The 19248-nt window shown below is 38.9% G+C and overlaps 1 protein-coding gene across 3 annotated transcripts in view; it reads right to left on the reverse strand.

Annotated features, from left to right (window-relative positions):
- Positions 1 to 19248, reverse strand: part of mast2 (microtubule associated serine/threonine kinase 2) — a 416215-nt gene that overhangs the window by 102264 nt on the left and 294703 nt on the right. For 2 of the 3 annotated variants that reach the window (XM_060830481.1, XM_060830483.1), the window contains 2 exons: positions 11505 to 11580; positions 5171 to 5191 (listed from right to left, as the gene is read on the reverse strand). In XM_060830481.1, the coding sequence (XP_060686464.1) occupies positions 5171 to 5191; positions 11505 to 11580 (97 nt within the window). The remainder of the gene's footprint in view (positions 1 to 5170; positions 5192 to 11504; positions 11581 to 19248) is intronic. The other variant, XM_060830482.1, reaches the window with a different exon arrangement.

Genomic DNA, 19248 nt, shown 5'->3' on the forward strand with positions numbered 1-19248 from the left:
CAGCAATTTCTGTTTTTGTTTCTGATTTACAGCACCCATAGTTTTTTTGGATTTTACAGGTCTAATTGATCACTATTATTCGTCATATGCTTTCGATTGCCTATCAGAACAAAGTAAGTGGTAACAAGTTAAAATTAAAAGAATTGGGCCTCTTGTAGTGCAGCAGTGGTGTTGCTGCTTCTGACAGACGAGGCCTGGGTTCAGTCCCCTTGCTCCAAAGGTATGTTACAATATGCTTGAACTTTCCCTGGAGCGTCGGAGGCTGAGGGGTGACCTCATAGAGGCTTGAAAAATCATGAGAGGCATGGATAGGATAAATAAAGTTTTTTCCTTGGGATGAGAGAGTCCAGAACTCAAGGGCATAGGTTTAGGGTGAGAGAGGAAAGATATAAAAGACACCTGAGGGGCAACATTTTCATGCAGAGGGTGGTGTATATATGGAACGAGCTGCCAGAGGAAGTGGTGGAGGCTGGTAGAATTGCAACATTTAAAAGGCATATGAATAGGAAGGGTTTAAGAGAGATATGGGCCTGGTGCTGGCAGGTGGGACTAGATAGGGTTGGGACACTGATCAACATGGACAAGTTGGACCGAAGGGTCTGTTTCCATGCTGTACATCTCTATGACTTTATGACTCTATAACTGATTGGTTAGAAAATATTGTAGCAAACAGAATTTTGGAATCATAGGACGGTTACATCAGATGGCGATTATTTGGCTTGTTGAATCCATGCTGGCCCCCTGCAAGAGCAACGTAGCCACGACTATTTCTTCATTCGCACTCCACAGATCTGTTTCTTATTCTTTCAGGCAGTGCATTCTAGATTGTAACATATTGCTACGTAAATATGTTTTTCATCTTATCATTACACGCAAATGTAATTCCCTCAGTGATACTGAGATGGTGTTTATAAGAACATAAAAATAGTAAGATCAGGAATTGATAACTCAGTTCCTAGAGCCTACTCTGCTATTCAGTAAGATTATGTTTACTTACCATGCAGGTGCAGTAGGCAGTTAAGAAGGGAAATGTTTGTTGGCCTTCATAATGAGAAACACCTTGCTGCAACTTCACAGGGCATTGGTGAGACCACATCTGGGGTACTGTGTGCAGTTTTGGTCTCCTTAGTTGAGGAAGGAAGTTCTAGCTATAGAGGGAGGACTCTGAAGGTTTGCCAGATTTATTCCTGGATATCAGGACTGATGTATGAAAAGAGAATGGATCGGCTATGAATACATTCACTGGAGCTTAGATGAATGAGGGATGATCTCAAAGAAACACAAAATTGTAACAGGACTAGATGGGATAAAAGCAGGAAGGATTTTACCAATGGTTATGGAGTCCAGAACCCATAATCACAGTAAATGGGGTTAGCCATTTAGGGCTAAGGGGAAAATTTCGTCACCTAGAGAGAGGTGGGCCTCTGGAATTCTCTTCCACAGAAAGCAATTGAAGCCAAAATATTGAATGTTTTGAAGAAGGACTCCTTAGGGCTAAAGGGATCAATCGACAGGAGGAGAATGCATAAACAGGGTATTTACTGGTTTGGATGATGAACGATAATTATCCTGGGTGGTAGACCATGCTCAAAGGGTTGCATAACCTACTCCTGCTCCTGGTTTCTATGTTTAATGGTTGATCTTCTACTTTAGTCTCTCCTTCCTAGTCTAGCATCATACCAGTGGATTCATTTAGTATGCAAAAATCTATCAACTGCTGACCTTGAATATTCTCAATAGTGGAACATTCACAGCCCTCAGATAGACATGATTGAGCAAAGGAATTTGAGTAATGGAATTTCTCCTTTTCTCAGTCTTAAACAGTCAACTCCTTCAAGCATCAAACCCTAGTTCTAGATTCCCCAGTCAGGGGAAACAACTCCTCAGCACCTCAAAACCCTTGCCAATTTAATATATTTCAATTATGTCACCTTCAATTATTTTAAATTCTGAAGAATATCCATCTTATTCTCCTGAATCTAGGAGTCAGTCTGGTGAATTTTCACTGCAATGCCACTAAGACAAATAGATCCTTTAACAGACCATGACCAGAACAGCATCACGTCAGAGAATAGTTGAGCAACAGCCACCCGTCTAATGGTTTTAATTTGCTCAACCAAGCTAAAACGGCTGAAAATTTAATGCTAACGATAGATTATAGGGTAGGTTAGGTGATATAATAACAGACCACTGAATAAACTTGGCAGCATAACTAGATGTCAATGATTTCAGCACGGTTAAAAAAGATAATTAGAAAACCTCGCTCCTGCACAGAACCATGTAGGTCTCCAAGTCAAAAGAGCACATTGAAAGATTTTGAATTAAAAATAAACCATCAGGCACATGTCAAATTTTATTTGATGATGTGTTTATCAGACTGTGATTAGCATGTTCCATCATTCAATTAATTGTGACTGACCAGTAGGTCAATCCAGCCATAATGGTCAAAGTCATGAGGGAGTCTGGACTGAGTAAATAGAAAGAAACTATTCCCATTGCTGAAAAAAATTCAAACATTAAAGAACCAAAGGCAGGAGGAAAAATCTCTTCCTGCAGCAAAAGGTTAGGATCTGGAATATACTGCTGGAGGTTGTGATGGATGCAGCTTCAATTCTGGTCTTCACAAGGTATTGAATAAGCATGTAAACATTAAAAAAACTACATGGCTACAGCAAATGGGAGGGGAGCTGGAGCAGCTAACTTGCATTTCCAAAAATGCTGGCATAGACATAATGTGCCAAATGGTCTCACTCTGTGCTGCAACCATTCTGTGATTATTATTTCCTTCTTCTGGGAAAGAGGTTTGTCTGACTAAGTAATTTCCTAGATTTAGTCTGAGTGCAAACCACAACAGTGGAATTCATGACTGACAGTTTTAAAGAGAGACTTATTTTGAAGAAACATCATCACTTCTCAGGCCAAGGTAAGAGGAACTCACAAGGATTCAATGGTGTTCTGAGTGACCATTTTTACTGTTACAAATGATGCTTTCTGGGTCTCAGCTATTCGCAATATATATCAATGATTCATTTGTGGGTCCAAACATAATATTTCCAAATATAAGGAATGCCACAAAGCTTGTCAGTGGGCAAGAACATAGCACGCAGAATATGATGTGGAAAAATATGAGGGTATCTACTTTGGTGGGAAGAATAGACTGGAAGAGTATTTCTTAAATACTAAAAGAGTAGAAAGCGTAGATGTACAAAGGGGACCTGAGTGCTATTATCAACAAGTAACTGCAGGCACATCAAGCTATTAGGAAGGAGAATGGAATAGCAGCTTTTATTCTAAGAGGATTCAGGTCATGAAGTAGCAAAGTCTTATTTCAATTGTTAATAACCATGGTTAGATTACACCTGAAGTATGGTGTACAGATTTGATCCCATTGCTGAGGAAAGCTTTCACTGCCATGTAGGGAAGAGCTTCAAAGGAGCATCAGACTTGTTCCTGGGATAGCTATATTGTCCTATCAGGAGGCATGTATTTTCCAGAGTTTTGAAGAATCTCAGTGAAACACAAAAAACACTTAAATGGATAGACATGGTCAATGCAGTTAAGATATTGCTCCTGAGTTTAGAACCAAAGACATAAATTCAAAACAAGGGGGAAGTTGCTTAGTGTCAAGATGAAGAGAATATTTTCTTTTACTCAGCGTAAATCTTTGAAATTCTCAACCCAACAGGGCTGGAGAGGCTCAGTTATTGAGTATATTTAAACATCAATGATTTTTAAACATCAATGATGTGTAGAGAAAAAGGGATGACACAGGAAAAAGGCACTGAAGTATATGATTGGCCAAAATCAGACTGAATGGGGGGGACAGGCTCAGAAGGCCAAATGACTCATTTCTGCTCCTGGGTTCTGATGCTTTGTTCTTTATGTTGAGTAGAACGGGGCCTCTTTGTCACTCAAAACCTCCACACCAGAAAATGAACACTGACCAACAAAAAGCAGGAATGCATATATACCAACCAATATGTATGGTTGGCATCATGAAAGGCTGCTTGCTAAGCCCTGGTAGAAATTTGAGAACTCTGTATGATAGAAACAGACTTTAACATATGTTGGTGACAATAAAATGTCAGTCTAATGACTGGTATTTGTGTATGTCAGTTACAAGGAAGAGTCCATGGCAATAAAGCTGATCCTCGCAGCAGTTGCTGACATATACTGGAAACAAACAAATCAGTAACAAAAATTGAAGTTACTGGAAAAGCTGAGCAGGTCTGGTAGCATTTGTGAAGAGAAATCAAAGTTAACAGTTCAAGTCCATTGACCTTTCCTCAGAAATCTTCGTAGGGTGACAACTGAATCAATGATACTTGATAGAGGTTCAAGTATTGACCTTTAAACATATAGAACTCTATAAAAAGGATAGAATACATTAAATACATCACAAAAAGCACAAGACCAAAAATAATGACCCATAATTTTTGCCTGTGTCATAAGGAAAGTAGAATTGCTTTTTGACAAATCTGAGGTAAAATTCCTAAAACTCCTATAGAGGGATGCATGAAAGGTTAATGTCACATCATCATAAACAATTCTGAAAAGTACAGGTTTTGTGACTTTACCATTTGGGTGGAAATCTTATTTTTTAATCATGCAAGATGCTCAACAATGCTATAACAATGTTTTGTTTTAATTAGAAATTAGTTAAACCCAAGGGCAAGTTACAAAACATTTCACAAACAAAACTCATAAAAGATAACGTTTTACAAAAACATTATGAGGAAAGCAAATGCCAGAATATTATTAAATAAAACTGAAAGCCACAAGAGAGTTAGTAGACTGAGGCTGATGCTTTTGTACCAAAAAATATCAAATTGCCGAACAGGCTGTATTAAATGGACACAGATTAGCACAGGAAGCAGAAAAGAAGCTTGGCATTCATTCAGATATGTCGCTGCAGATCCAGTGATTTCAATAAACAATTCTTCAAGTAATGACATTTCCTGCCAATTGCAGCTTTATTTACATCGGCCTATAAGCATTTTTCTCCATGAAATAATATGAAAATTTCAGTATGTGCATCATTCTGTACACATGAAACAACTAAAAGCAAAACATTTACTCCAGCACTATATGGCATGTCCATGCGCAAACATCCAAAGTACAGCTCCAGAACATGCAATGAATATGACAGCAACACCTATTTGAGTGTTACCTGTCAGCTCTGTGGCCATGGCTGCATCAAAGAAATATAAATACATTAATGACTAACAAAATAATGCAATATAAAGTAACATACATTTAAATTACTTGTGTCATATGCAAATTAGACTGTTTTGCCATCTGAACTTAATTTTAACATACAGTATGCAATGTGGAACAAAATATGACTACTGGTTTTGTGTAAGCAAGTTCACAAGTCACTTATTTCTTAAGTTTAAAATTAGTATTTTAGTCCTTTATTTTCAATGAAGCACAATTTTGAGTGTTTCTGAATGGCTGCAGTAGGTTACAGGAAAAATGAACAATTGTACATGGACTAAGAGACTCACAGAGCCAGATTGTACAGAAGAGGCCCTTGGCCCATCAGGTCTACAACCAAAAGAAATCCTACCTACCTATGTACACAATTTTACTTACCAGCACTTAGAGTCGTACAGCATGGAAATAGGCCATTTAGTCCAATCAATCAGTCTATGCTGAACATAATCCCAAACTAAACTAGTTCCACCTGCCCATTCCTGGCTCATATCCCTCCAAACCTTTCATATTCATGTATCTATCCAAATATCTTTTAAATGTTGTAATTGTACCTACATCCTCCAGTTTCTCAGGAAGTTCATTCCACATGCAAACCACTTTGTGTAAAAAATTTGCCTTTCATAGCTTTTTAAAATCTCTCTCCTCTCACCTTAAAAATGTGCCCCTAGTCTTGAAATCCTTCATCTTAGAGAAAAGATAACTACCATTAACTAATCGTAATGATATTTCAAGTGGTCATTCAAATACTTTTTAAAGGTTGTAAGTGTTCCTGGCTTAGCCTCCCAGGCAATGCATTCCAGATTCCCACTGCTCACTGAGTGAAAACAATTTTCCTCAAATCCCCCACCAAACATTCCCGCCCTCCGCTTAAAATTATGCAGACTCATCACTGACCCTTCAAAGAAATGGGAACAGATGCTTCCTATCCACCTTATCCATATTCTGGTAATCATATCCACCGGAATCAGCTCCCCCCTCAATTTTCTGTGCTCTGAAGAAAACAACCTGAGCCTATCCAGCCTCCCTTCATGGCTAAAATGCACCATCGCAGACTTATTATCCCTAAATAAACCTTGCCTTTCCATGTGAAAATCTATTGTCTCCTTCTGAATTTTTTCTAAATAGTTTCCTATGACTCGCTGCTTGGTAATTCTCTGGTTTATTCGTTTGATGCTTCCATGAAAAGTGGAACCACATTAACTGCCCTCCAGACCGCTGGCATTTTCCCTGTGGTCCGAGGAATTGAAAATTTGGGTCAGAGCCCTTATAATTTCTTCCCTCACCTCCCACAGCAGCCTGGGACCTCCTTAATTTCATTTTCTGTCCTTAACTCACCAGTGCTTTGTGTTATGTAAAACCATGAAACACTTTCAAGTATATCCTTAAGCCATACAGTAGAAATGAAGTAGTTCATGGTATTAAGAGGTAACTAGTTAAAATTGATAGTTTACAGGTCGACACTGCACCCTACATACCAACATTCTAGCTTTCTCTCCTTTCATATTTGGCATCATGCCTGTTACCATTTCCTAATGAAATGGTTAGCTATTGAATGTAGCTCTACAACCCAGCTATAGGCTGGATTTGAACCATGTCCCATGTCACTTGGTAATACTTAATGCATTCACTTGTATCCAAATGGAAATGGAAGCTTCAGAAAAGAAGTGGAAAAAGATTACACAACCTTGTTACCATCATTAAGGTGAGTGCTCTTAATCTTTTTGATCATTTTTTAAAATAAAAGACCAGTAAACAGGACATTAATATTTGCTAACATGAGGAACAGAGAACCTTGTTGACTATCATAAGTGAAACATGGTGATTATGATAGCAGTATGATGTAAACAATAGTTTAAAAGTATTTTTAAAAATATCAATAAAGATTTTGTTGAGTTCTAATAGTTAGTGTTTTGGACCAAATTGCAGCATAATATAGGGTCTTTCATGCAATGAATTCTCAAAAGTGCTTTCCATATGTCCTGACAAGTCCGAAGCTATAATAGGAGTAGTAGGGAAATGAGTTGAAGAGATAAGTTTTGAGAAAGCTTGTGAATATGGAGGCAGAGGTCCTAAATCAAAAGGATGATCTGGGCGAAAATGCCACAAAGCAGGATCAAAATAGCTGAAACCTCTGCTACTAAAGCCAAAATTGAGTAAAATGCCAAGATGCTACAGCCAGAAGAACAGAGAATGTCTACTGGTATATAGACATTTACAGAAATATACTTAGACAAAATATGGAGAAATTGGATGGTAGAAACAACATCTATGAGTTCGTTAGCAAGTTGTTGTAATTTCTGTGAAAGGGACGGGGGCAGAATCTTCCATGCCTGGCACAGGAAGCTTGAGGGGAGTCTGAAACAAAGTCTGAAATGTTAGGGTCAGGTTAACAGGCCAACATGATCAGACTTCTGGGCCATCTTTCCAGAAATGGGTCAGCACCAATGGGGAGTCAATCTGCAAAACTAAAAACTCATTTTTGAGCTGATTGGGACCACTGCTGGGATTTTAACAGCAGGGGGATTAGCTCACAAGAGCTAAGCATGACCAGTACTTGGAGCTGGCTTGGCTTTCCTGAGGCATCTCCACACTACACATCAGGATCTCTCCGTTATAGTTGTCAACCACCCATTGAAGCCTGGGAGTTTATTTAATTACATTCAGTGCTTATTTAGAAGATGCATCAAAGTGGAGGCACCTCTGCAGTTCCCTGCTGCTATTGCAGCACCCATTAATGGACTTGCCATTCTTTCATGGCCACAGGTATTCTGATTGGGACTGCAAAACCAGGAAGCCACCCATTATCCTTAACTAACAAACCTAGAGACAGCCGCTTAAAGGGCTACCAAAGATTTGCCAGGTCAGCATATTGACTACTAGTGCAATGTCAGATTCCAGAAATGGGCCCACCTCGCAACTATTTCTTGAAGTGAACAAAATTCTGCTCAGTGTAGAACTTAAGGAGAATGAGAGGAACAAAACTCACTGAGCAGTAGGATAAACAGGACTAAAGGTGCTGGAAAAGCGCAGCAGGTCAGGCAGCATCCAAGGAGCAGAAGAATTCACGTTTCGGGCGTAAGCCCTTCTTCAGGAATGAGGAAGGTGTGCCAAGCAGGCTAAGATAAAAGGTAGGGAGGAGGGACTTGGGGAGGAGCGTTGGAAATGAAATAGGTGAAAGGAGATAAAGGTGAGGGTGATAGGCCGGAGTGGGGGTGGGGGCGGAGAGGTCAGGAAGAAGATTGCAGGTTAGGAAGGTGATGCTGAGTTTGAGGGTTGGGACTGAGACAAGGTGGGGGGAGGGGAAATGAGGAAACTGGAGAAATCCGAGTTCATCCCTTGTTGTTGGAGGGTTCCTAGGCGGAAGATGAGGCAGGACTAAAGGTGTGTGGAATTTGTACATGTACATAGGTGGATTCCCTTGTATACTGTGCTATGAGGGGCACAGGCCTTCTCCAGAATGTTATCCTCAGCTCATTTCAGATGTCAGTTGTCTCCAGGCTTGGGAAACCCAAGTAATAATGGTTACAGACTTGTACCAGGTGGTTGAAGGCTTAGAAAACACAGCTACCCCATTATGAAGCCTACAAAGCAGGTTAAATCAGAGGCTATCAGCCTCATTAAATAAAACAAAAAAAAAGAAATGCGAATGCTGGAAATCAGAAAGCGTCACAAATTGCTAGAAAAACTCATTTGGCCAGGCAGCAGCTGCGCACAGAAAGCGGAATTAACATTTTGGGTTCAGTGACCTTTCTTGTTCTCATTAACTTATTTAAATTAATAACCCACCCCCCCAGGGGTCAGGGTTGGATGTTTGCTCCATGCTCCACTTTCATTAAATCCAGAAAAGGGTGGGCTGAGGTCAAGGTTCAGAATTTAACCTCTGTCCTACTCCCAACCTACACATTTCTGGCTCTTAAAATTCAGCCCATTTATCTGCACAGTAAGCTTCTATGGGTTATGCAATCATGAAGGAACTCACAGCTAGGGTCAGTAAAGTACACAAGTAACACCCAACAAGTGTACTTCCCACAAAGTGTCTTTCGGGTAAGACTTTAAATTGAAGCTCTGCCTGCCTCCTCACATGGTCTAAAAGGTTTCTAGACAGCATCTCAAAGTAGGAGATACAGGAACTCAATCTATGTCCTTGGCAATATTTATCCTTCTATTAACATTGCTGAAATCAATTATCTGGTCCACCTCACACAGCTACCTGGGACTTGTATGCAAATTGACTGCTGTACTTTCAGCACCCAAAAGCAAATAACCTCCCAAAATATTTAATTGGCTCTAGGACATTTTGAGACGATCTAAGTTTATAAAAGATTCTCTATAAATCCAAGCCTTTCTTTCTTTATTGGATACTGATCAGGAGTAGGAAACCTAGTTCAACTCCTTACTGGCCGAGGAGCACTAAGGGCAATATACCCTCTATATTTATTGCATGTGGGCAATTTGTTAAACCCTTTACATTTTTTGTGCAATGATTGAAAAGGTTAATTTATACGGAAACATCATGAGAGTTTCAAGTAGTGTAGCTGAGTTGCTTAGATAGAACACTGGCTCAGGGCAGCAATGTGTCCGCAGCTGAAATCAGCTACTTCAGCATAGACTAAGCATGGAATCTGAGAAGCTGTGGCTGATATGGCTTAATGCTCAACCATATAATGCCTTCAACGCCTGATGAAGGACTCTGACTGAAATGTCAAATCTCGTGCTACTCCGATGCTGCCTGACCTGCTGTGTTTTTCCCAGTGCCACACTTTATCAATTCTGATTCTACAGTCCTCACTGTTTTCTTCAACTACTAGGCACAAGCCAATAATCATTATTATTTTGCTACATTGCTACAACTATATTGTTTTTTACAAATAATTTTGAATGAATAATTTTCTTCTGACACTATTTGATGCTGGGTCGGGGGCGGGGGTGTCAATAAGTTTACCTGGCTAGGCAGTTGGTTTGTTATGCACAGTAACGCTGATAGTGTGCATTCAACTCCTACACCAGCTGAGGTTACCTTCTCAACTTCTTCTCTCACTTGGGATGTGGTGACTCTCTATTGAGAGAGCAGCCATATGGTCTGGTAGGACCATGCAACTTTTTAACTAGATGCTAAATGTGTCCAAACATCTGTCCTACCTGCAAATGCCTTCAGACGCAGCTCCCCACTGAACAACGTTTGCTGCCAGAAGCAGGTGACCTTCCACAATCGACATCCCTGCTCCCTTCCATCTTTGGGACACACTGGGCTAACCCATTCCATCCCAGTCCCTAGTTGTTCCTGCCCTAGGAAAGTGCAACTGCTTGTGTGATCACTATTCACGATAAGTTTTACAATACCCCAAAAGACCTGCATGCAGACTACACATAAGTTGGCCCCAGTAGAGTGCGAGACACTCAAAATTGAGCAAAAACATTTCGAGGGACTGCATATTTAAATAAACTTAAATATTCAAAACAAATTTAGTGGGAAAACTGATGCTGATCTCAAGAAAGAAAAGTGCTTGTACGAGCAGAAGGTGCAGGATAACTGACTGTGTGCCCAGTGGGACAGCTAGCTGTGCTATCTATCTGTTTCTTATTTCTGTTGCTTTTCAGAAAGATCTGCTACTTCAGTTGGCAGACTTTACTGAGTTGAGTGTTTTCTATTATGAATATTTTCACTCGTGGATGCTGTGCTAAGATCAGAAGGTTTGCAAACAAATTGTCAGGATCAACAGAGTTAACCAAAATGATCCTTGCAAAAGATTCTAAGATGTAAGCAGCCATTAAAAGTATCAGCAAGCCGTACACTGACAAACTAATCTGCCTTTAAGTTAGCATGCCTGAATCCCTTTCAGACAATTGACAATATTTGCGGCTAATCCCTTTAATTTCCAATATGAAGTGGCTCTGGCAGCATCAGCATGGATGAAAGGTCATCAATCTGAAACATTAACTGTTTCTTTCTCCAAAGACGTTGTCAAACCTGCTGAGTATTTCAATATTCCTGCCTTCATTATTTTATTATCAATGCCACCAAATAAAGTGGGGTAGTTAAAATTAATTTCTGCTCTTGACTGTTCAGAATATTATTTGCATCATTTTGCAAAGATGGGTACATGGTAAACACATCAGCTGCTCACATCTAATGTTGAACAGCTGCAGTAAGCCAGGCAAAAATGAAAACCAATATCCTACCATCATCTCATTAACTCTGCATGCAACCTAAGCATGTTTCATGCAACACCTAAACCACCTTGCATGCTATTCTTTTTTAAAAAAAACACCAGAAGAATAAATCCTACCTTCGAGCTGGGATGAATGAAAAGTGAGCTGCTGCATTTGGAGAAAAGTTTCTTGGACTGTCAAGAGGACTGCTACCTGTTGGCAAATTGAGAACATAACAATGTGAAATTAATGCCAGTTTTAGGTGATGAATTTAAACATGACTATTTATGGTTTCTGAAGTGAGGTCATCCACTAATTAGTCAAAGCAGATGACAGAGATTCTAAGTTCAATTCCCAGACGAGATGGATTTAGTTGGTGTCAGTTCAATTAGCAGTAAGAATTTGAAGTCCATTGGGTTAGGAAGAGAAAATTCTTAAAGGCTCTTACCACTGAAACAATTATCCACTGTTCCCAATTGGATTTGCAAGGGCATGGACGGGAATTGAAAATTGAATAGCTGCTGACATAAAATTCTAGCAATGTGATGGAGAAAAAAGTGAATGATGGAATGGTCATAGCATAGGAGAATGCCATTCAGTCTGTTGGCTCTGCTATCTCTATGCAAGTTCATAGTCTTAGTTCCCTATCTTTTCACCACAGTTCTGCAGCTAATTTCTCTTCAGAAATTCCAGTCTCACTTACAGTCTCGACAGTGTGGTGTGAAATCCCATTCTGTTGCTAACATTTACTAGGAGAGGCAGGGTAAGATCCAAATGTTGATTCTCTCAAAGGTGCCACTTAACAGACAGAGAGAAACTATGCACAAACCTGAAGCTGCCACAGGGCAGAAAATGGCGACAATAAAAGGGAGCCTGGGTGAGCTCAATGGACTATCGTGAAGATGGTAAGCCAAGGCAATCAGAATACTACTGCCACTTACCATTTACTTGGCTCATTATGGAAACCCTAAAAAGTTGACAAAGTTCTGATCAAATTTTCAAATTCGTTCCTGCTCCTTGTATACCTGCAACACCAAGCTTCTTATTGTTTTTTATTCCTTCACCATGTATGGTCCCTCGTCTAGCCATTACAGTTTTACTCTATTCAGTTCTTATCAACCGCTTTGTTTTAAAAAGCTCCCTAAGGCACATCTCATCTATTGAGACTTTGGTTTCTCAATCTACCATTTTATTTAAAAACTTCCCACCTCGTTATCTTCCAATGTTTCACATCTGCAGTATAAAGAACTTGGGACATGTTCCATATAGGGAATACTGCAGAACTATAGATTGGGCTTCAATTTCATTTTCCTGTGCACTCCTCATATCTTTGGATTTCAAGAGACCAAAGATTTGACTAGCTCGGCCTTAAATGTATTAAAAGCAAAACACTGTGCATACTGGAAATCTGAAACAAACACAAAGTGCTGGAGAAACTCAGTCGCATCTGTAGGGAGAGAAACAGAATTAACAGCTCTTCATAGATTAAGCATTCACAACTCTCTGGGGTAGAGAATTCCAAACATTCACAATCCCAGTCCTAAATGATCAGCCACTTATCCTGACAATGTGGCCCTGTGTTTTAGATTCTCAGGTCAGTAGACATAATCTCTCAGCAGCTATCCCCCAAAGCACCCAGAATCTTGTCTGTCTCAATGGGATCACTTCTCATTGTTACTTAAATAGCAATATTACTGCTTTACTAAGTACCTACTACTCTACACATCCATTTGTTAGATCAAATTGTTTCAAGATATTGAGAATAAACATGAAAATTTTAAATTTAATCATGGAAACTATATCTGAAATCTTTACACTTAATATTTGGGTATTCAGGGGATAAACAAGTGGTATATGAGTACCACATTGCGGGGGGGGGGGTGGTTGAGAGGTAAGATGGACTTTTAATCCGTTAGTTATCACACATGTTTGAATTAACTCAGCTGCCACTACTGTATTTTGAGTACCTCAATTTGTTACTAGAACTCATTATAGATAAATGCATTATGAATACATCATGCTAAAAGATTTCATCCTATAGGGATACAGCTGTTTCAGCCAATACTGTCTGTGAAGAGAAAGTGGCTTCTTCATTCACGTGAATATTGCAAGGTGGGTTCTTAAAAGTCTTTCTTTTAAATACATAGTTACAGATTTTACAAATACACATTTTATAGAGTTTTTTAATGTGATTGAAGGCGTGTGATTTATAAATAACATTTTGAAAGTTTAAATTTAAAACTAGTAGCAAATGGATGCTCGCTACTTTTGTGAAGAGCTTTGAAAAGAAAGATGAGAGAGAATTTTCTTGAATACTGATTTAATTCATTATGGGTAATAGATGAATGATGCAAAATCCACAGAGCCTTAATTAAATTATTTATACTACAGCATTTACAATGTGGGGTGTAAATATTTAAAAGCATGAGCTAGGTTTTGGTTTAGAACACTCAAGGGTTGATATCAGGTTAGAATATACAGAGACTAACAGCTTTTAGCGAGCTTTGGGGGAGACTCAAAAGGTGTCCGAGACATAATGTAGTTTCTCTCCTAGAGAGAAGTACAAGAGAGTTCAGAAAAGCACAGTCATCTTGCTGTAAAAGTTTAGCTTGTGAAACTTCCAAACCAGAAGTCTTTCGTAAGAAATGTGCATATTATTAAAAGACTAACCTGTCAGTCTTGTGACTATTCATGTAAAACTTCCCAGTTTACAAGACTGAACTAGCACAAATAGCCAAGTCAAACCTAAAGGTATGATACAGAAGGGTAATTAAACACTTTACTGTGAAGACACTGGGGAATAGACTTTGTTTCGTTATCTGCTTTTAGATACTTCACATTGTCTCTTTAGTTGGCTTTGTTTATTTCCTTTTGTGTAATAAACTTGTGCTTTATTGACAAAAAAAATTGTAGCCTTGGGTGCTAATGTTTCAGCGAATAGTCACTACAAAAAAAAATTATCTTTTAGGCTAGATTATATTTTCACTTGTCCAGTTGCAACATCAGCTGAAATCATAACAGTAAACAATTCTGATCTGATTAATAAGATTTAAAAAGCCATTAATAAATTCATAAACAACTTGTATTGTTTTACATTTTGAAAAAGTAGGAACTCATGTCACAGCTTCTTTGGGGGGGCTGTGGGATTATCTTTTGATTTACATAACGGTAGGGTTGACATTATTGCAAATCCCATATATGAACAGCAGTTATTTTGAAACATAACCAGAGATTCAGTGTGGTAATCCAGCAAAGAGTTAATGCCTTCTGAAGAAGAGGATAGACAGAAAATTGACAAGGAAAAAACACACATTTAGAAATGAGAAATTGAGAGGGGTAGCTGGGAACTTTAAAAATGTAGCACAAATCAAATGGTCTGCAATGAAACAAAATAAATTTATGATTATTCATTCAACAAGATCATAATTCATTTAGAACGTTGCCATTTATAAATATCTATTTAATCCCTTGTGATAACGTAAGGAGTATGAGGAGGATCCAAGGGGAACGTTTATATCCTCTAAGTGAGCTGATCTGATCATTTCTTTGTAAATTGCATCTATAAACATAAATTATGCAGAATAACAAGTGACTGGATAGCTGTACTGAGATCTGACATGGACTCCATAGGCTAAATGGACTCCTTCTGTGTTACAAAGATAAAATTACATTCCACATCTCCACGAACACATTGCGTGTTTGACAGAGCTTAAACTGGGCCAATCTACTTAAATTTGCACTATTTTTGCTGCTCTCAACAATGCTGACAATGATTTCCCTGTCAACCACAGTCAGAACAGTTTCAGATTTAGTCACTAGGTGGTGTAGAAATAGTGCAGTGAATTCCCATACTTTGATTTCATCACTTGCAGCCTACCTCCTTGTCTCTCCTATAGGCTGTGCCAGAACCACTCAGCCAAGTCAGACCTTACTGTGCAGGCAAGTCAACTACGACTATCAGGAGAACACTTGCGTCAGTTGTTTGCTGTCATACTGTGATAGGTTGCCTTACAATGTTTTAACAATAAAGTTACTGATTTTAAATAATGTTCAGCAGTGGGAACATGTAACAAAACAGAGTGACTAAATTACTATTCCTTGTAAACCAAGAATAAGTTTTCAGATTCGAATTGCTTGCTACCTGCCATTATGTATTCACCTTTTTTGTTCAATTATTGAGATGGCATGTGGCTCAGTGGTTAGCACTGCTCCCTCACTGTGCCAGGGACTCAGGTTCAATTCCACCCTTGGCGACCATCTGCTTGGAGTTTGCATATCTTCCCCGTGTTTACTTGGGTTTCCTCCAGGTGGTCTGGTTTCCTCCCACAGTCAAAGATGTGCAGGTTAAGTGGATTGTCCTGCTAAATTACCCAGTGTCCAGAGATGTGCAGATCGCATGGATTAGCCACGGTAAATGCAGGATTATGGGGGTGGGTCTGGGTGGGATGTTGTCAGAGGGTCAGTATGGACTTGATGGGCCTTGAATGACCTGGTTTCCACAGTGTAGGGATTCTATGATTAATTTTGGATGCTTACACATATCACCTATCTCCACAGTTCCTGATCACACACGAAACGTAAGCTATACTGGAAGTTCAAAGGGATAAAATTTTTAAGAAGGAAACAGACACAATATCTGGCTCTAAATAAAGCAATTTTAAATAGCTTAACAATGATTAAAAATGGAACTGACATGACAAATTTGTCACACTGTTGATTTTGCAGATGCAATATTATACATGAACAATGCATAACATTGCATTGGGATTGCAGTGGTTAGCACTGCCTGCCTCGCAGCACCAGGGACCCAGGTTTGATTCCAGCCTCGGGTGACTGTGTGGAGTTTGCACATTCTCCCTGTGTCAGCATGGGTTTCCTCTGGTTGCTCCAGTTTCCTCCCACAGTCTACAGATGTGTAAGGTAGGTGAATTGGCCATGCTAAATTGCCCATAGTGTTAGATGCATTAGTCAAAGGGAAATGGGTCTGGGTGGGTTACTCTTCGGAGGGTTGGTGTGACTTGTTGGGCCGAAGGGCCTGTTTCCACAATGTAGGGAATCTAATCTTCAATATAAATTCTCAATTCACAAGAACACAAGAAATGGAAGCAGGAAGAGGCCTTAGTATAATTTACTGTCCAAAAACAAAATGGTTTAAAAGGTCAGTTTGGCAAAAGTGAGGACTGCAGATGCTGGAGATCAGAGTCTAGAGTGTGGTGCTGAAAAAGCACAGCACATCAGGCAGCATCCAAGGAGCAGGAGAATCGTTGTTTAGGGCAAAAGCCCTTCATCAGCTGATGCTGCCTGACTTGCTGTGTTTTTCCAGCACCACACTCTCGACTAAAAAGTCAGTTTGTCTGGCATAAGTGACTGTCGAAATTTGAGGGAAATGAAATAGCAATTTAGGAAATTTCAGGACAAATTGGTCGCAGGCAACTTAGATCGCTTGAACAAATAAATACGACAGAAAATCTCTCCAGTATTTAGTTACTCCAAAGGCCCTCAAGCTCAGAGCTGTCAATTACCTACAGAGAGACACAACAGTAAAAATTACTGCATAGAGTACAGACGGAGTAGATAGTGAGATATTATCATGCTTTCTAATACCTGCAGTTGCTTGCCTTTTGTTACACCTCTCTGGGCTGGCGCACAGGAAACCAGGCTCTGTTATTACTGTACTTGTCAAACTAGTTAAAGTTTTTTTTTTAACCAATGCAGAATTCCCCAATTTATTAGTGTTTCAACCCAATTGACAGAATGAGTTAGCTTCTGTACTTAACAATAAATTACAAATAAATAGATTCTAGCTATGGGTAAACAACTATGAACAATTAACATAACTCTACTAGTCAAAACTTAAATCCATTTATTGCACTCTCTCCTTACAAACAGATAGGCACAAAATAAAACTGGTGATATAGGTGGAGGGATAGACTGGGAAGGCAGTTCACTTGTCCCAGTCCACAGAGTTTGCGGAGGTGATCCTTTTGCTGACTAGAATATGTTTCTTAATCTTCTTTCAGTTGCTTGCAGGAGACACACTGTGACTGGTTCACAGTTATAAAGGTCTCTGACCTATTAGCTAAAGTTCACAGCTTGCAGCAACTGATCAGATGCAATAAGCTGGTTATCTTCAGGTTTGAGATGCTTTTTATTTCAAGGCAAAAGCATAGCTTCCCTTCCAGAAGTCCAATGGCTTATGCTTGAAACCATACACACCCCAAACTCTTTGGGAGCCAATCACATTTTCTGTCATTGATAACTGGTCACCATACCACAGACCAATCAGCTACTAGCTGTTGGCCAAAATTCCACGCATACAGAGCTCCCTAGTTCCAGTTTGTCTGTAACTAGATTTGCCCACTGTCCAAACCGACAGCACTCGCAATGAGTGTTAAGTAAGTTGCTTTCACAAAGTGAAGCAATCCTTAGATTTTAAACTTCAGTTCTGAAGAAGGGGCACTGGACCTGAAATGTTTACTCTGCTTTCTCTCCACAGATGCTGTCAGACCTGCTGAGATTTACCAGCAATTTTTGAATTTCTCGTCTAAAATTATTTTGTTGCATTATGAGAAAAAAAGAACTGAACTTACATTTCAATTTAAACTATTTTAAAATTGAATAACATAAAATACATTTGGTTTCCTACTTTGTCACTTGTACGAAACCTTAACCAGTCTCTTTCAATTAATGAATTTGCAATAATGGGTGTTGCTTACTCCTGTACAATTTAAAATGGTATAATATTGCACATAACATTCAATGGCAAAATGTATACCCGAGTTGCATTCTCATTTTTCCAATGTGAGTGATATACATGATAAACTCTCATAATTGAATACTTCCTGCTCACTCTGCTACATAAAGTGCAGTTACTGAATCAACAAATGCATCAAAATTTTTCAAAACCAAGGAACTGCAAATGCTGGAAATCTAAAACAAAAACAGAAATTGCTGGAGAAACTGAACAGATCTGGCAGCATTGGTTTACAGAAAGCAGAGTTAACGTTTTGGGTCCAGTCACCCTTCTTCAGAACTCAGTAATTTCTGACTTGCATCAAAATTTTTACTGAATTAACTAAGCAATAAAAAAAATTTACAATAATCATTCTTAAAAATTGTACACTAGAATTGGCTGGTACTAAAATTGCAGAAAATTATAAAATTACAGAACAACTGAGATGTTAATGCATGAGAAGAAGTATTGTCTAGGAATTGGCAATCACTGAATAGCATTAACATCAGATAAGAATCAGGCTTTTGGTTTTGTAAATAGTGGTAAAAGTAAAAGTAAAACAGTAGCAAACTTGTGATAACATTTACAAAATATTGGTATGGTCACAGTTTTGGACACCCCTTTACAAAAAGGGCATTAAAACCAGGGAGCAGAAAAACCAAAAGGAAGCTGCGATAGCAAACTATAGTAATAGGAAGAGACCTGAAAGGGTAGAACTATTTTAACTGAAGCAGAGAAGACTAACAATTGACTTAATAAAGCTTTAGAAATTATGAAGGATTTATTAAGGAAAGATTACTTTCTCTGCATAGTCAGTGGAAAGGGGTCAAGGTAAAATTATAACTGGAGTAAGGAGGGGGTAAAGAGACGGCCTTTCACACAAGAGGTTATTGCATATTTTGTTAGAAGTCGAGGCAAAGACAACTGCAACTTTTAAGAGCTAACTGAATAACTTGTGCATTATTTAATGTTCTGAGTCTTTTTAAATGTACAATTGAAGAATATGCAGAGAATGTCTGCAAGAACACAGCATGCTGAGCATATTGATCTTTCAGAAGTAATCATGCTGGTGATTTCTAACATTTCACACTTTTGATCTTGGCTTCATTAGTGAAGGTGTTACTGAACAAAGCAAAAGTACACTATTC

Source organism: Hemiscyllium ocellatum, chromosome 9 (assembly GCF_020745735.1).
Source record: "Hemiscyllium ocellatum isolate sHemOce1 chromosome 9, sHemOce1.pat.X.cur, whole genome shotgun sequence".
Classification (NCBI taxonomy): domain Eukaryota; kingdom Metazoa; phylum Chordata; class Chondrichthyes; order Orectolobiformes; family Hemiscylliidae; genus Hemiscyllium; species Hemiscyllium ocellatum.